The sequence below is a fragment of the Artemia franciscana genome, chromosome 20, assembly GCF_032884065.1.
Source record: "Artemia franciscana chromosome 20, ASM3288406v1, whole genome shotgun sequence".
Lineage (NCBI taxonomy): Eukaryota > Metazoa > Arthropoda > Branchiopoda > Anostraca > Artemiidae > Artemia > Artemia franciscana.
In genome coordinates this window covers 1,413,674-1,431,089 of record NC_088882.1, presented here as the reverse complement: position 1 = coordinate 1,431,089, position 17,416 = coordinate 1,413,674, and the positions used below count along the sequence as shown (strand labels likewise).

Genomic DNA, 17,416 nt, shown 5'->3' with positions numbered 1-17,416 from the left:
CAAACTTTTCTTGTTTACGAACAAGCCCAACCAAACGGGTGTAATATCCATTTTACCTAAGCATGATCGTTGAGCAATACAACAATTAATAGGGCGGTACAACCGTTCTGTAGGCCATTGAAAAAATATAGGTTAGTAAAATGTGTAGAAATAATGCAATAAAAAGGATTATTTTTGAATTTAAAGAAAACAAGGATTCTGCTTATATCTCAATTGCCAAGGATTCGTCTTTCTAAAAAACTAATTTTTTAAGTAAGTTAATTATCTAATAATTTGTAGTATTTAGTCTTGAAAAATCCTAATGATACCCAAATTAATGCAAAATACTCGTAATACTCGTATTAAGGCCGTGATTAAGTGAACTTGAAAACACCGAGGTTCAAAACTGAAGTTAGGGTAGCCTTCTGTCTCTCAATTCTCTAGAGATTGTCGATTGTCAAAAACCCTTCAAATAGCACTTATTCATTGGCGGAAATAGTAGGTTAATTATACCAGCTTCTCAATCTGGTTTCTAGGGGTGTTATCGGCAGTCAGAAACGATTATTTCTGGCAAAAAAACTTGTAAAAATTTCAGGTAGCTAAACATATTCTATGGGACTGTTCGAAAACAGGAAAATACATTGAAAAATGGATGCAATCATCTTACAGTTTATTGTCTTCTGCTCATGATAGAACCAATTTTGTTCTAAAAGCAATATCCTTCATAGAGTACTTTTGTGAAAAAGAGCTAGACATTTTCTACGATTTCTAAGCAATTAGAGGAAATAGAATAAAATCCTAGCAAACATTTTGTAGCATCTTCAAGAAGCTACGGCCTGATATTAAAAGCGGTATATTCCGCCAATGAGTACTTTTTAAATATAAATTTCCAATTTTAACATGGGATTCTCGAGTTCCATCAGTTCACTTAATCACGGCCTTAATGCTTAGCTTAGATTTATGGCCTATGTCTTCGTCTTTCACTATGCCGATAAGAAAAATCAAAGTATTATCCAGCTCCATGGTGATATATTCTATATATTCTATATATATTCTATATCTATATATTCTATATATATTCTATATCTATATATTCTATATCTATCTATATTCTATATATATATATATATATATATATTCTATATATATTCTTTCGCTGATTTTCTGCTGATGTTCAACAGACATTCCTTATTTTAAGAATTACCGTCTACTAGGCGTAAAACAACATAACTGTACATGGAGGTCATTTTCATTGAAAATTGAGCTCCCAGGTTTACGTAATTTTCGCAATTTTCCAACCAATCTAAAGAATTAGACTTCATTTTTAATGTCCTTGGTACTACCTGCCTCATCCCATATATCTTGGTTTTATGTCCGTAACTACCATGTCCGTAAACTGTAGGAAAAACCCTTTATTTTTATGCCTAAATATACAATAGGAGTAAAGATGGCTGATTGTGAACACTCCAACAATTTTTTTATAGCAAAATTGGAAATTCAACATTGAATGAAAAACACCTTAGTATGCAGTTTGTGGCACTAGGGGGTACCAAAAAAAGAAACTTGGGTGAAAAATCATTAAAACATATGCTAAAATATATTGCACCAAACAACTTAGCAAGATATAAATATAGTCTAGTAGTCTTTGGGAATGATTAGATTATTTACGTTTGAATAATTACAGAAGAACGGTGCTGTCTAATTTAATTAAATAATTTTTCTTAATCGATTTTGACATTTCAACACGGTAACATTGACGAAAAATGTTGTAACCCAAAAACTTCACAATTTTTAAAAAACCAAAAGGGAAATCTAAAAAAAAAAAAAAAAAAAAAATTGGTCTTCAGGTATAAATAGACCAAGATAGTTTCAGGAGGGGAGAGACATTTTTATTTTAATGTCCTTTGTATTTCAAGAATATATTCTTTTCTCGGTATAGATTATATAATAACTTTTTTGCAAAATATCAGGGGGCAACTGCCCCCCTCCTCCTAAACGACATCCCTTCTTATAATGGATAAATAATTTGACTAAAGGAGGATTTATTTTTTGTGGTCTAATAGGTTTTGTTGCTAGGAATAATACCCCTCTTTCAAGAATGGAGTAAATAGCCTTTTTTCAAGCCACAGTTTCTTCAATTTTTAATCTAACTTGCAGGGGGTGCCCACTTTCCACCACCTGATATATATCTCAGACCGCCTCGTGCACCGCATAGTTCGATCATGCTTGGCACACTTCCAGCACTTTTGGCACGCGCAAACTAATACACGCGATTCATGAAACTGGACACCCCCTCGCTCATGAAAAGCGAAAGAAAAAGAATTAGAAAACATTGAGGCAACTGAACTATTATCCTCATGAAATACCAGCTCTTCCATGCTCCTTAACACCCTCACTACTTTTATACACCCCTCACTACTACAGTCTCTTTACCGTCTCTCTTTGAAACTTTGCTTTGAATGTTAAATTTAGATATCAAAAACCGACAAAATGAAACTCGGTAGATTCATCTTTAACAAAAAAGGCCAGATAATTTAGATTGGCCATCGCTCTATGATGGTTGAATAAACAGTTAAAAGAGGGCCCAGTCCCCCCTGACTAATGTATTCCAAATTAGATTTGTTCATTCCCGATTTGTGAGATTACATGTTCACCCAGCACTCGCGTCAATAATGATGCTTCCCCCACCTCGATTTTGAAAATACCTTCTTTTATTTCACGTGGGAAGGTATTTCTAATAAAATATACACTTTTTATTTCCATTAAAACAATTCAACAAAACACCATTTGCCCCCTCCCCCTCCGCACCTAGAGTTTTTGAATTGACGCCACTTGGCACCAGAACAATATCGCATATTTGTTAGTGTTGGTACACTGAACCGTGAAATTAATAAGCCAAAATGATTTGTTTAAACCTGACAACCCTTTTCGCCCGTAAAAATTCAAACGTTAACAATCTGCCGATTCTCAAAGACAACTACAAAGGAAAGAAAGTTCCTTTGTTTTAGTCTTTTGTCTCTACTGGCCGTCGTCTCGTTTGAGGTTTTTTTTGTAGAGTTTTATCTCTCTTTGTTGTTTACTACAAAGGAAAGCTTTTTAAGCTGCATTGTGCCATTTCATTTCAACTTTTTTTGTCGCTGTATTGTCAACACCGTCTTTATTTTAAATTTGGTACTTGCTAACATCAAAAGCTGCATAACTGCATACATGATCATTTTTCATTAAAAACTGAATTTTGAGATTTTAAAAGACATACATAGCTGTGCAAGTTTCTACTTAATCAATTAATAGAATCCGATTTCATTTTCACTGTCCTTGGTGCTCCAAGATTTTCCGAAGCTGAATCACACCAACCCAATTTCTCTGACTGATTTCTCTGACTGAATTTCTCTGACTGACCCAATTTCTGATTCACTTTTCTTTTCGTTTTTATGCTTTCAATGAAGCTTTTATTTTTATTTATTTTTTTTTTTTTTAGATGTCATTTTTAGGTATATGCATTTAGGTTACATATTTTTTAATTTTTTCATCGTTCTTTTTTTGACAATTTTGATAAAATGGCGGTAATTTTTTTTACCAGTTTTATGTGAATGATAATTTTTAAATCTATTTTTTAATGTTATTCTGTTTTGTTTTGACTCCGAAATACGGATTCGGCCCAGCCAGGAGTGTGAGTGTGAATGCTAGCAGTACGAGCCTTTTTAGACGAGCTTCATAGGATTCTTAGGTCCTTTGGCATTTTCGTGATTCTTCTTTGGACACAAAAGGAAATGGTAGTTAACAAATTGAGGTGCTACAGTAAGCATTATCATAGGAGGTGATGCAGTAAGTACAGCCTGTTCTAGAAGGGTGATGCAGTAAACATACCATAATCTCGGTGAGGGCAGGAAGGGGCAGCGTAAAATATTTCAATTCTTATCGCTGTGTAGTTAATGTAATTATTATTGTAAAATAATTACAATAATATTTCATTATTGCCTACCGGTAATTATTTCATTAACTACAACAACACAACAGTAGATACTATTTGGAAAACGCTATTTTTACAATCAAATTAATATTCTGTAAAGAACTACACAAGGCAGTATCCATAGTAAGGGGGTAGGGGGTTTGAGCCCCCCCCCCCTGCGAAATTTTTGCCCGACTCGTAGAAACCTAAACAAATGCATATAAACACATTTTTAATGTGTTTGCAAATTTATTTCCATACCCCCCCATTCGAGTAAAAATCCTGGTCACGGCCATGGAACTAGGAAATATAACTAGGAGCCATCTAAGTTTTAAACACTTCACAATGAATATCTCACAAGGATATTTCGTCCTGTCTTACGATAGGGTCATAGCTATGGCCGCCGTTTGTCACATCACGCCGTTGACTGTTTATATTTATTTAGACATTATCTTTAGACATAGACATCAGTTATCTTGACACTGGGAGGATATGCAAGAATCCCCCTACTATACATCAGAAGGATCCCGTAAGAGAATTTGGTCTGAAAAACTTATTTTTTGGGTTTTAGACAATCTCCTTTCTTAGCAGTCCTCTGATATAGTACATCCATGTACATACTGGCTAAAATTCGTGACCTCCCCAAGACTAAAGCGTTTTTCCGACACAATTCTCGGGAGAGGGGGCTCTGCGTATCCTTACAGAACATTTTTCTTGGTGTGGGTTCGCTTGAAGTATTTCCTGTAAGGTATATGATATTCTAAGAGGAAAAAAGGGCACCCCATTCGAACTACAGACGAGTCATAGAGCACTTTATTTATAAGGACAAAATTTCCACTAAGAAACTGACACACTAGGACAATTTGCGGTTGACGGTAATATTACCTTAAACAAACAGAAATCAGTAAACACAGAATATAAACATACAAAATGGAAATGTCACATAATCGAGAGTATGGATAAAAAAAAGTGCATTTTATGTACGAACCTTAAACCGTACGAAGCTTCGTACGTTACGAAGCCAAATAAGGCTTAAAAAGTGCATTTAATGTTTTTACCGTACGAAGCTTCAAGCCGCCCATATTATCAGAATATCTCATGGAGTGTAGTAGAAGCTTTAAGTTTTACAAATAAGGCCAAATAAGGCTTAAAAAGTGCATTTAATGTTTTTACCGTACGAAGCTTCAAGCCGCCCGTATTATCAGAATATCTCATGGAGTGTAGTAGAAGCTTCAAGTTTTACAAATAAGGCCGAAAATAAGGCCAAATAAGGCTTAAAAAGTGCATTTAATGTTTTTACCGTACGAAGTTTCAAGCCGCCCGTATTATCAAACTAGAAAGGGGTTTCCTTACGACGTATTGGGGTACCAGATAAGGTAGCCCATCCTTAACAGGATAACCAAAAGAACTCGCCTAAAATCTACTTTTATAGGCTAACTTCTTAGCCAAGATCACCCCGGCTGTGTATCACCTTAGGAAGACCAATAATGTTCCCTCTCTCTCTGGGGATACCACCATCAAGCTTGGGGATGACAACCTCCCAAGCTGAAACAATCAATTTTGACAAACTTCCCTGCCTTACATTGGGTTGAGGGAAAATTAATCTTGTAACATCTAAGAAAATTCATACTTAATTCTCAAGCCATATCAGTTATATGAAAATTCATACGAAAGGGGAATGAAATCAAATGATACCAAAATGGATATTCCGACCCCCAACTTAAACACCCATAGGCAATTTGACTGACCTGGATTAATGCTATAAATAAAAAATAGAAGAAAAATACTCACAAAGTTCCAGGAAACGGAGGAGTTTGAGGGGGCGTATGAGAGTGCCTTGAGTGATACCTCAAACTGTTAGTATTTGAACCAGGTGGAGCGGATGGAAGATTCTGTGATCGGCCAGTGGAGCCGCTAGCTCTGCTGGCATTACTGGTCGACAGTGGCAAGAATGGCTCTTGATCCGCTACTTGGAGGTATCCTTTTCTGAAAAATAAATTAATTTTGTCATATTCATGTTACCATACAAAAAAAAAGAAAAAAAAAGTTTGCAGTGCCTCACTCTCGTATTAAAACTGTGTTTTAATTTCATTCGTTTATTTTGTGACGCCTAAACCAATTACACTGCTCCTTACTTTAGGGGGAAAAAAATTTGGTCTCTTTGAACCTTATTGATTTTAAAACCAGATTACACTTTAATAATTAAAACACTGAAAAATTGAAAATTGCCGAAATTTTCAGGACCGAAGACGAATATATATTAAACAGAAAATTCAATCTAGAAAATTTTCTAGACAATTCAATCTTGATGATAATTTATCCCGACAATTACCCTTAATAACTCCACGCGTTATATTGAGACAGAAAAGAGAAAGCAAGACATACAAAAAGAATTTTGTAGAGGAAATCTTGCATATTCCCCCGGCGTAAAATTTCGCTTGACAAGTTCACCCACTGAAAACTTCCGTCTCCATGGAAATTCCCCAGTGAAAAAACCTCCAGCAGAAAATTCGTCCCCAGCCCCACCCGAAAATGTATGCACACTTCCCAAAAACACATACTATGAGTAAACAACGGGCAAATTTTTTAATTTAAAAAACCTTCCCCTTGGGGCTGTGTGCGGAGGAGGTCATATTATATCGAAAGGCATAGTTATTGAGCCTTTCACTATGATGAACAAAATGGCTATCTCAAATTTTTGATCGGACGATTTCGGGAAAAAAGAAGCGGGGGATGGGGCCTAGTTGCCCCCCCCCCCCCCAATCTTTTTGGTCACTCAAAGGAACACTAGAATATTTGATTTCCACTCGAATGAGCCCTCTCACGATGCTCTAGGACCGATGGGTCGATACAATCACCCCTGACAAAAAAAAACCGCATCCATGATCTTTCTTCTGGCAAAAAATACAAAATTCCGCATTTTTGCAGATAGGAATTTTGAACCTCTACAGTAAGGTTTTTCTGATACGCTGAATCTGACGGTGTGATACTTCATTTATATTCTACGACTTTTAGGAGCGTTTCCCCCTTTTTCCGAAAATCAGGCAAATTTTCCCCGGCTTGTAGCCTTTGATGGTTAAAATTAAACTTGATGAAGCTTATATATTTGAAATCAGCATAATAATCCGATTCTTTTCATATATCTATCGATATCAAACACCTGTTTTTTAGAGCTTCGGTTACTATTGAGCCGAGTCGCTCATTACTTACATTTCGTTACGATGAACTGTTTGATATAGAAACTTATCCACGTAGCGACCCATAGGGTCACCGAAAATTGGCCCAAAGATCCCCCTTCTCAGAAAATTAAAAATATATCAACTAAATATTTGATTTTGATACATAAGACTTCACTCGGTCTTTTAGAAAGTATTCCTGGTACCTTCCCTTCCATTACTCTAGCCTGTGTTAACCTATGTCAAAATTTGCATTATGATTTTCTTATGATATCTGTGTAGACCCTTCATTGTTCTAAACTTCAAGAATTTTTTCATTTATATTTATATTAATAGCATATATTAATATATTTATTAAGATTTAAATTAATTTTTTCCATACGAACTTAGTTTTCTTAATCTGGAACTTGCACCAGATGACTGACTGATGGACCTGACCACCAGTTACCCGGACATCGATTCAGCATAACTGATAACAAAAACCGGATATCGAATACATGATTGGTTCTTTTGAGTAAAATTTTAATACAAGTTTTTTAGTCAAACCATTTAACAAGTATACTGTCTGTTTTTCTGTAGACTCAATGCGTGCGTTCAGACCCTGAACAAAGGTAGTTGACTAAAGTTGCCTCGACTATCGTCATATTATTCTTTCACTACCTAAGCAATTTGACTAAGGCAGTTGACTACAGTTGCCTTGAATACCTTCATATTATTCTTTCACTACCTAAACAATTTGACTAAGGTAGTTGACTACAGTTGCCTTGAATACCGTCATATTATTCTTTCACTACCTAGGCAATTTGACTAAGGTAGTTGACTACAGTTGCCTTGAATACCGTCATATTATTCTTTCACTACCTAGGCAATCTTGGAGATATTAAAATGATAACTTGGGCATCACAAACAATGTTTAAGTGACACTATTCATCAAGGGCTTATTACACATCCTCCTCTTCTTCTAACTGTAAGTAAGGAGCAACTTGGCTCAATAGCAACCGAAACTCTAAAAAACGGAATTTTGATATCAGTAGGTAAATAAAAAAACCAGCTTATTATGCTGATTCAAAATATATAAGATTCATCAAGTTTAGTGTTGCCTATCAAAAGTTATGAGCCTGAGAAAATTTAACTGATTTTTGAAATAGGGGAAAACACACCTAAAATTCAAGGAATCTTAATGAAAACCACCCTGTCAGATTCAGCGTATGTGAGAACCCTGTTGTAGAAGTTCAAGCTCCTATATACAAAAATGTGGAATTTTGTTATTTTTACCAGAATACAGATCATGCTCCCAGGGGTGATCGCATTATAATAATGGCCCTAGAGGATTGGACGAGGGCGCATTCGAACAAAAATTAAAAGTCCTAGTGCCCTTCTTAAGTGGCAAAAAAGATTGGAGGGCAACTGGCCCCCTCCCACGCCCGTTTATTTTCCGAAGTTATATGATCAAACTTTTGAGATAGCCATTTTGTTCAGTATAGTTAAAAAATCGAATAACTATGTCTTTAAGGGTAAAATGACCCCCCAAAGTCCGTAAAGAGAGACCTGTAAGTTATGAAATTTGCTTATTTTTTACGCAGAGTATTTGTTATTGAGAAGTATACAGACATTTTTTGGGGGAAAGGGGGAGGGTATTTTGTGCTTATGATATATTTTCATTGGGATAATTGACAAAATTTGACAGAATTCCTATACGAAATTCTAATTGCCTCACATTATCCTTGCCAACTTAAGTCTGCATATGAAGATGTTCCAGGGAAATGATCCGGTGGCTATTTTTCCGCGTTTTTAAATTTTCCTGAAAACATTTCTACGGAAGGGGACATTTGCGGTGTGATCGAGAAACTGATTGGAGATTATAGTCTTTTTCAAATGAGAGTATGCTAAGGATAATTTTTCAAGTTGAATCGTCTGCAAGAAATTTTATAGGGAGGAGGATTTTCACCAAGGATGGAACTACCTGGAGGGAACTTGACGGGGGGAGGGTACATTTCATGGAGAGTCAACTAGTGTCTTAAACTAAAATAGCAGGAGCAGTTACGACTACGGAGTGGGAGCTGGCGCTACCGTCGACAAGAAAACCAAACCGCCATCTAGCAGTTGGCGACACTTAACCTTTTCTTCAGTGCAACAATAAGAATAATTAATTTAATATGTGAAGTTGGTATAATTAGGGTTGTAACATGTGTCTGATCTCAGTTCCTAACAGAGCTTCAAAAATACGAAGCGTCACAAAACACTAGATGGCGTTGATATTCTTTGCCGATCATTAGAACCAGTTTCGACTCTTATAAGTTACTAATACTCTTTGACTATAGAAGGAAAACACTTGAAATTAAACATAGTTCAACTATAGCCAACTACAGTCAATGTACAAACTTTGTTTCTCATTTTTCTGTTAATATTGATTTATTCTATTTTTTTTTCTTTCAAGACGTGATGGCTGTCACTGTAAAACCCAAAACCAGCAGTTGATCTTTAAGCTGACAATTGTTTCTGGTGGTTAGGTCTCTCTAATTTTAGTCTCGGCATGCATCGCAACTAGTTACAGAAACGAGACGTCTCACGTCGTCTGGTTTTTCAATTAGATTTACCAGACCGAAAATATGGAATTATTTGCCAAATACTTTGAGAAATGCTAATAGCCTACCAGAGTTCAAAAGTAAGATTAAAAGCTTCTTAATGGAAAACATTGAATTAGATCCTAATTTCTTTTACCGATAGTTCTCTATGTTTTGTTTTATTAATTTACGTTTGTTTTCTTTTCTTTTCCCTTCTTCTTCTTTTCTCTTCTTACCTTATAATTCTATTCTTGATGATTGAATGAATACTGTCACCCGTTACGGGCAGTGCTCTCTTAGGGTGTAGTTAGTTTATAGTGTGTGATTTGTTTTTTTTTGTTAATAAACGAATTGAAAAAAAAAAAAGTCAGCAGACGATTTATGTAAAATATGCTAAAGGTACAATAACGCAGAATCTCGACAATATGAAGGCGATTCATTAGTGATTAAATCTGTCAAAAACGAAAATAAACTATTATGTATAAGATAGGGGTTGTCACATCCTCAACACCTCGGTCTTCAAACTTAATTTTTTTTTGTACTTAAAAACATTGAGGTCTGGTTAAAATGTGTCTCCTCCTTTTTTTGAAGAAATAGATGGAGATTAAAGCTTGTAAAGGTAAGTTGTATTACTGATTTTTGAGATTCTCAAGAGAAAAAAATTTAAATTTTAAAGAGGTCTTCTCAGCGGAAAAATATTGTTTATCTGTTTAGAAAAAATTCCAGAGTTTTTTTTCTCTGGAAAAAAACACCCCTTTGTTTTTGTAAAAACAAAGCGGTGAGTCAGGGGAAATTCTAAGTTTTTCAGAGTCAAAGTACCTATTAGAAGAATCATTTAATGTTTTTTAGTATACACAATTCAGGAACCGATACTTACACATTATACCCACCACACTCAAGAAGTAAAGTTGGGCTAATCATAATGAAATATGCCAAATCTGATACGAATATAATGCTTTATTAACAATATTATGGAAACTACAAAAGATAATTATGGAAAGAAGGGCGTCTAGAACGCATTATATTAAACACCTAGCCTAACCAAATCTATATATTATACATTTGATTAAAATATACCTGCATAGTAGTTTATCTCATTCAAGCTAAGCTAATTATCTCCGAGTGGGCCTAAAGAAGCCAGTTTAAAAAAGATCAAGAACAATAGTGTGGTCTGTATAATACTCACTTGCTGGTTTTATATTCATTTCAACGACTCTTTACATTAAACCTAAAATAGTTTGTGAGAAGGGGCTGTAAGTAGTTTTACTTACAGCTACTTCACAGCCTATCTAACATATATCGATAAAACTAGTGCAAATAAACCAATTGGTGAGATTTCCCTATGTTTGTAGGATTACAGAAAACTAGCACTTTAATAAAAAATCCCAAAAACAATTTTAAAAACAAGAATATTGATTTAGGAGCCAAATGTGAGTACGTAGCCTCACAACAGCAAACTAAACTATAGCGGTTTTCATAGTCTTACGCGAGTTGTGAGGCTTTGTATTACTCAAAATGTAAATAACACTCGAATAGACTACCCATTATGATATACTTTATACAGGTAAAAAATAACAATTTGGAAGGTATAGAAACTGACAACGGAGTGTTCAGGCTAGCCCCGCCCCTTGAGAAATGGCATAAAAAGTGCCATTTTAGTGACATATGGCACTTGCAGATGTAGGAATTTGTAAAAATCACGCGGATATGAGAAATAGCTTTTGAATGAGAATCTATAAGAATCTATAATCTATAATCTATAAGAATTTGTTCTAGAATAATATAGAATAATATAGAATAATATAATCTATAATCTATAAGAATTTGAATAAGAATCTCGCTATGGTATTCTGGTAACTCACTAGCCCTGGAAATAAAAAAAAGAAGGCATATCAGTACCACCGATACAAAAATGATTTTCCTTTCTGTTGAAGGTGGGAGTGGGGGGAGGAGGGAGGATCTGGGTGATCGGAGGGCATGACAAAGGGGTGAAGGGGAAAGGGGTGTTTGAAAATTTGTGAAAATTACAAACTTAAATATGTTTTCAATATGCCTGAATGTCATGTGCTGCATAGAGTAGGGCATATATATAATGGGTAGACCAATCAAGGATCTGTAAGTAGTTGTAAGTTAGTTTTATCGATATGATTGTATGATATCGATATGGCTATATGATATCGATATGACTTTGAAGTAATAATTTTTATTCGTTTTGAGCTTCAACTTCACTCTTTGCTTCCCTCAGAAGAACTTTTTTTTTAATTAACCTATAAAAAGCCCCATTTTCATTTCAAAAATTCCATAATTAATTCGTGGATTCATTATATTGTAGCAGGATAATTTCTTTAGGCTGAGACCGTTTTTCATATGTCCGCTACCCCTTCCACAAATATAATAAAAACTTTGTGCGTTTTTAGTTATTTCTCTTATATTTTTCTAAAATTCCTTGTTTTTCGCACATTACAGAAGTCCAAGCTTCACTTTGCCAAGACTGACTCTTTACTGTTGTTTTCTTGTCATTTATCGTCAATTACTAAATGGAAAAAAAATCCAAGCGAAAGTAAAGAGCAACATCAATCTTCAAAACGAGCAGGAATTATTCTGTATGCGAGAGGGGGGCCCCTTGGCCCCTGCTCATTACGCCAAGTTTAACCAGTGCTTAACGGTTAGCATGACTATGGCTTAACTGAAAGCAATTTAGAAAATAGAGTCAGTTATCCAAGGATTGCGGAAAAAAGTCACGTTTTAGTATTAGCAGTGGGGGCCGAGTCAGAAGGACCCAGCATATATAGGATTCTGTCTTTTCTTTTCAATATAGATTCTTACTTTTGTTTAAAGAAACATCGTTTTCTTCTATTCTTTCTCTTCTTTTCTTCTATATCGTTTTCTTGGTGCGTCCAAGGTATTACTTGATTCCTTGATTCGATTCTATTGAAATTATGCAAATTCAGCAATGCTAATAACATTTGGTGGGTACCTTTAAACTTAGTGAATTTTACATATTTATCAACAAGAAAAGTGGATTTCTCCGGATGTGTATATTATTATTTTTTTGAGGGGGGGGGGGGGGTTGAGTTACTATTAACATGGGTTGCGCTATGCTGAACTTAAAACAAAACATTCGTTATTTAGACTCAATGAATGTCACAACGAGTGGTGTTTACACTTGATTTATATTATTTTTAATTCTGGTTAATTCTTTTTATTATTCTAATATACTTCCGATCTGACCTCTGACTCGATTTATTTTTCAATAATTCTCATAGCACAGGTCAAACAAATTTCAGACATTTTCTTTTACCTTTTTGATTAAAACGGATTCCTTGGAATCCTTGTAATTGCGACGCGACGCCTTGTTTCGCCAAAGTGGGCCATGAAGAAAAGAAGAAAAGAAAGCGGGCCATGAAGAAAATGGCAGAAAAGAAAGATTTCAAACTAGGGACCTGTATAATCCTGTTAGGTCGTACTTAGAACTCGGTAGTTTGATTTACATCGAGATCACAAAACTTTTTTTTATACAGTATTTCCGTTGGCCCCATTCTCGTTCGTCTTTTCTTTGGTTTCTTGTTCTTTGATATTAACTAATGATTTTTAAATTAACTTAGAAGTTAAACCTTAGGTAGAAACCGTTGTTAGAAATCGGACATATATATATATATATATATATATATATATATATATATATATATATATATATATATATATATATATATATATATATATATATATATTTCTACAAAAAGAAAAGAGACTTTGATCAGCAACATAAAAAATAATGGCTGACGAAAACTATGGTTTTCAAAAAACTATTACCTTGTTTTTAGATATATCCATACATGAGATCCAATCCAAACTAGAATAGTGAAAAGAAGGCCGGTGGCAACTGAAGACAAAAACATGAAAGCAATGCCATACCTAAAAATATTTTCATTTTACTTTCAAAGTGATTTTTCGTAGAATTTTCTGATTGGCTTAAAAATTTGACGAAACATTCTGATTGGCTCAAATTAGAGATTTGAGATTGGCTCAAATCTCTGGATATTTCTGAATTATCTGCTGATGATAGCCAATGTATATGATGATGGCCAATGGAAATATCCAGATAATTTTTTGTTGTTTCACTGTCAAGTAGAAGAATTTGTCCCTATCGATCTATTATTTGTAAGTTATAAACATAGAAAGGGGGAATCCAAACAAGGACCCCTCTTACCCGGGATAATTATGTAATAATCACGTACAAATGCACACTAACCTAAATATCAAGCTAAAATTAAGCTTAAATATTAAGTAAAAGCCAATGGTTTTTTACTATCTCCATAAACACAAATCAGGAGAAGCTGAATTATTCCAAAATCTAAACGTAAATAGAATCAAATTATTGTTTTCTTTTGTTTTTTCCTCTTTAAATTAGAAAACTAAAAAAAAAGGTTAATACGTCCTGACGAAAGCGCTTTTTTGAAAAAGAACGTCCTGTCGTTCTTCTTGGGGTGGGGGGGAGGAAGGCTTGACTTCAAAAGAAGTGCCCTAAAATGTAAGAAACAACTGAAAATCAATTGAGAACCTCGACAGCTCGGTATTAAGAAAGGGGCATGAGCCCTTCACACGGACCAGCATAATAAGACAAATCTTACACAACTGCTTCACACATATATAAAACTAAATAGAAAAACACAAAATTTAACTTACATTCCTACTTCACACATGTGAAATACAGCTTTTTGATATTGTTGATGTGGCTGCCGACAGTCCACTAAACTAGCCAGCATACTTAGGTTATGAGAAGCAGTACCCAGGTGCCGTTTTAATCTCTCAGCTACTACCCTTACCTAAAACAAATAAAAAAATTATAATAAATAATACATATAATTATGGATAAAATAACATATATAGTGAACAAAAGATAAAAAAAATAAACACTATTTAAAGTCAGTCTTAATGGCAACCTGCGACAAATGAAGTAATCATCTTTTATGAACTCCTACAAATCTTATTAAAGTTGATACAACAAAAGCTACCCCCCTCCCAATTCCATTGGACCGTTGTTACACTCAGCCACTACCCTTACCTTAAACCCAGCAAATTTTTCGTGCCAAAAACTTCGCAGCAAAAGCTGTTAGTTTTCAGCAATTAAGGCAAGTTTTGCTCGGAGGGGGGTTCAGAGGGTTTTTTTTCGAACAAGTAAATGGTTTACCCATGGGGGCCACTTTAAGTCCTTTATTAGCAAATTGTTTTGTAGAAAATATTGAAACAATAGCGTTAGATTCACACTTTTTAAAACATAAATTTTGGGGGAGACATATGGATGACATAATTTCAGTATGGAATTATGGGGTGGAAGAATTAAAAAGTTTTTTAGAACATATTGATTTTTTTGGGGGGAGGTGATTTAAAATTTACAATAGAATTAAAAGAGGATAATAAACTTCCTTTTCTGGATGTCCTTCTTTTCAAAAATGAAAATAGTCTGGATTTTAAGATTTACAGAAAACCTACTAACAATAACAGATTCTTGTCGTTTTTCTCCGGTCATGCTCGCCAAGTAAAAATTGGTTTAATCATATCCTTAACTGACCGCATTTTTAGAATTTGTTCTCCAAAATTCGTTGAGAAGGAATTATAGTTGTTAAAAGAGATTTTAATAAGTAAGTATTATCCGGGTTGGTTAATTGACCAGACTTTTTCGAAAAGAAGGAAAAAATTTCTAGAATTTTCTGACGATATTCTGGAAACAACAGAAAAGAAAGATATTTTTTTGTTCTCTACCATATGTTCCAGTTTTGAGTGAAAAACTTAAAGAATTTTACAAAATAATGGCTTAAAGGTAGCTTTAAGAGGTAGTAATAATTTGGCTAGTTTTTTTAAATTCTGGAAAGGATCGGACTTCCGTAGAGCAACAAAGTGGGGTTTATAAAATCCCATGTACTTGTGGAAGCTCTTATTTGGGACGTACTAACCAGAATTTAAAAATGAGATTGCTACAACATCATAATTCTATTTCATCGTCTTTAAAGCAAAATACCAAACCTGAAGATTTCACGTCGGCCCTTTCGGAACATATCTTTAATTTTCCAAATCATTTTATTTTGTTTGAAAATGTTTCTTTGATTTCTAGGGACCAAGGTTTAAAGCAAATTTTCAGGGAAACAATCGAAATTAAAAAAAATTATTCAAGAATATTTCCATAAACAGAGATACAGGTGAATTTGGATTGAACTCAATTTATGATAATTTACTGAGGTGAAATAAAGTAAATATCACCTCACCTAAGAGCTATGACCTCTGTCCACATAATATGTCATATAATTCTAATGAACCGGAAACGAAAAGGTCAAAGAGATTTGCCTCAGCTGTTGCATTGAAAAAAATAAGAGCAATAAACTATATGTAATTAGTTTATTAGGTATAAATTTTGTTTATTTTTATTCATGTCTTTTAGTTTTACTGCTGATGATGAACAATGTATATGTGTTCGAAATATCCAGTTAAATAATTTTATATCTATTCACTGTCAATAAAAAGGTTTCATCCCTATTTTGAACTGTTTTACTTAAGTTTTGCTGACTGTTTTCACAGCAAGACTTGCTGCGTTGCTGCGCGACTGCCCCCCCCCCCATCAGGCATGTGCGTCAAAGAGGAGAATCATTAAAGTTGAGAGTGGAGTCAAAGTGGAGAATTAAAGACTAGATAAATAGTAAACGAGTAGGATTAGAACAAAATTATGCGAAATTCTCGCAAACAAGGTGAAAATCTCAAATCAAGAGCCGTTACTAACAGGTTTGTTGAATTTAGGACAAATCAATAAGACAGTGACTATCATGTCAGCAGCAGAATTAGCAGCAAATCAGGTCAGATGATAAACATGTAGATAAGCAATGAATGTTGCCAAATTTTCACAAATTTTGAAAAAAATTAAAAAAATTTCGATTAAAAAGCTGTTAATAAAAGGTCTGTAAAATTTGGGACATAAATTCCTTCATCAGAAAGTCAAACATCTGCCCTCGTATTACCCGAGTTACTTCTTCAAAGTATCTATTATCAATATCTCGTGTGAAAATGATAAAGTACGTTGGACTTGTGATTGACGAAAGCTTATCTTTTAAAACACACATTCAAAATCTACGATTAAAGATTTCAAGGTATGTTGGTTTAATGCGAAGGTTGAAGCTTTGTTTGCCCTACTCTGCTTTACGAAGTATTTATTTTGCTCTGATTCAGACTAATATTAATTATTGTTCTCTAGTATATTTATCTACATTTAAAAGCCATACTAAACCAATACAGATTTTACAAAATAAAGCCATAAGAATCCTTAAACTGTTTATTCCATCACCTATTGAACTTCCAAATAAGTCTTCTACTGCATCTTTAGAAACTTATCTAGATATACTTCCAGTCTCTAAACAATTTGCTTTTGGAGCAATTCTTTTCAAAATCAATTATGACATTAAGAAATTACCGCCATATTACCTCCATCAAAGTTTGTTCTCCCAATCACAAGATTTACATAATTATAACACTCGACAAAAAAAGGGTATCTACATTGACAAGTATAATACTGAGAGATCTAAATTCGCTCCGTTTGTGTCAATAGCTCGGTGCTGGGATGCTCACAAGACTCTTATTGATAATTTTTCCTCTATCCATTTAATAAAAAGGAAACTAAAATTTCATTTAGTTCAGGATTATTTTAATTAAGTATCTTTTTAGTAAGGCAAAGTTTTTGTATGATTCGTTGCTCTGGGTGATTA

At 34.2% G+C, this 17,416-nt stretch overlaps 1 protein-coding gene across 2 annotated transcripts in view; it reads right to left on the bottom strand.

The window, feature by feature from the left end:
• LOC136040256 (protein tweety-like) overlaps positions 1-17,416 on the bottom strand; it is a 74,639-nt gene that overhangs the window by 3,620 nt on the left and 53,603 nt on the right. For both annotated transcript variants that reach the window (XM_065724476.1, XM_065724475.1), the window contains exons 9-11: positions 14,355-14,494; positions 13,482-13,583; positions 5,720-5,914 (exon numbers count right to left, since the gene is read on the bottom strand). In XM_065724476.1, coding sequence (XP_065580548.1) covers positions 5,720-5,914; positions 13,482-13,583; positions 14,355-14,494 — 437 coding nt within the window. The remainder of the gene's footprint in view (positions 1-5,719; positions 5,915-13,481; positions 13,584-14,354; positions 14,495-17,416) is intronic.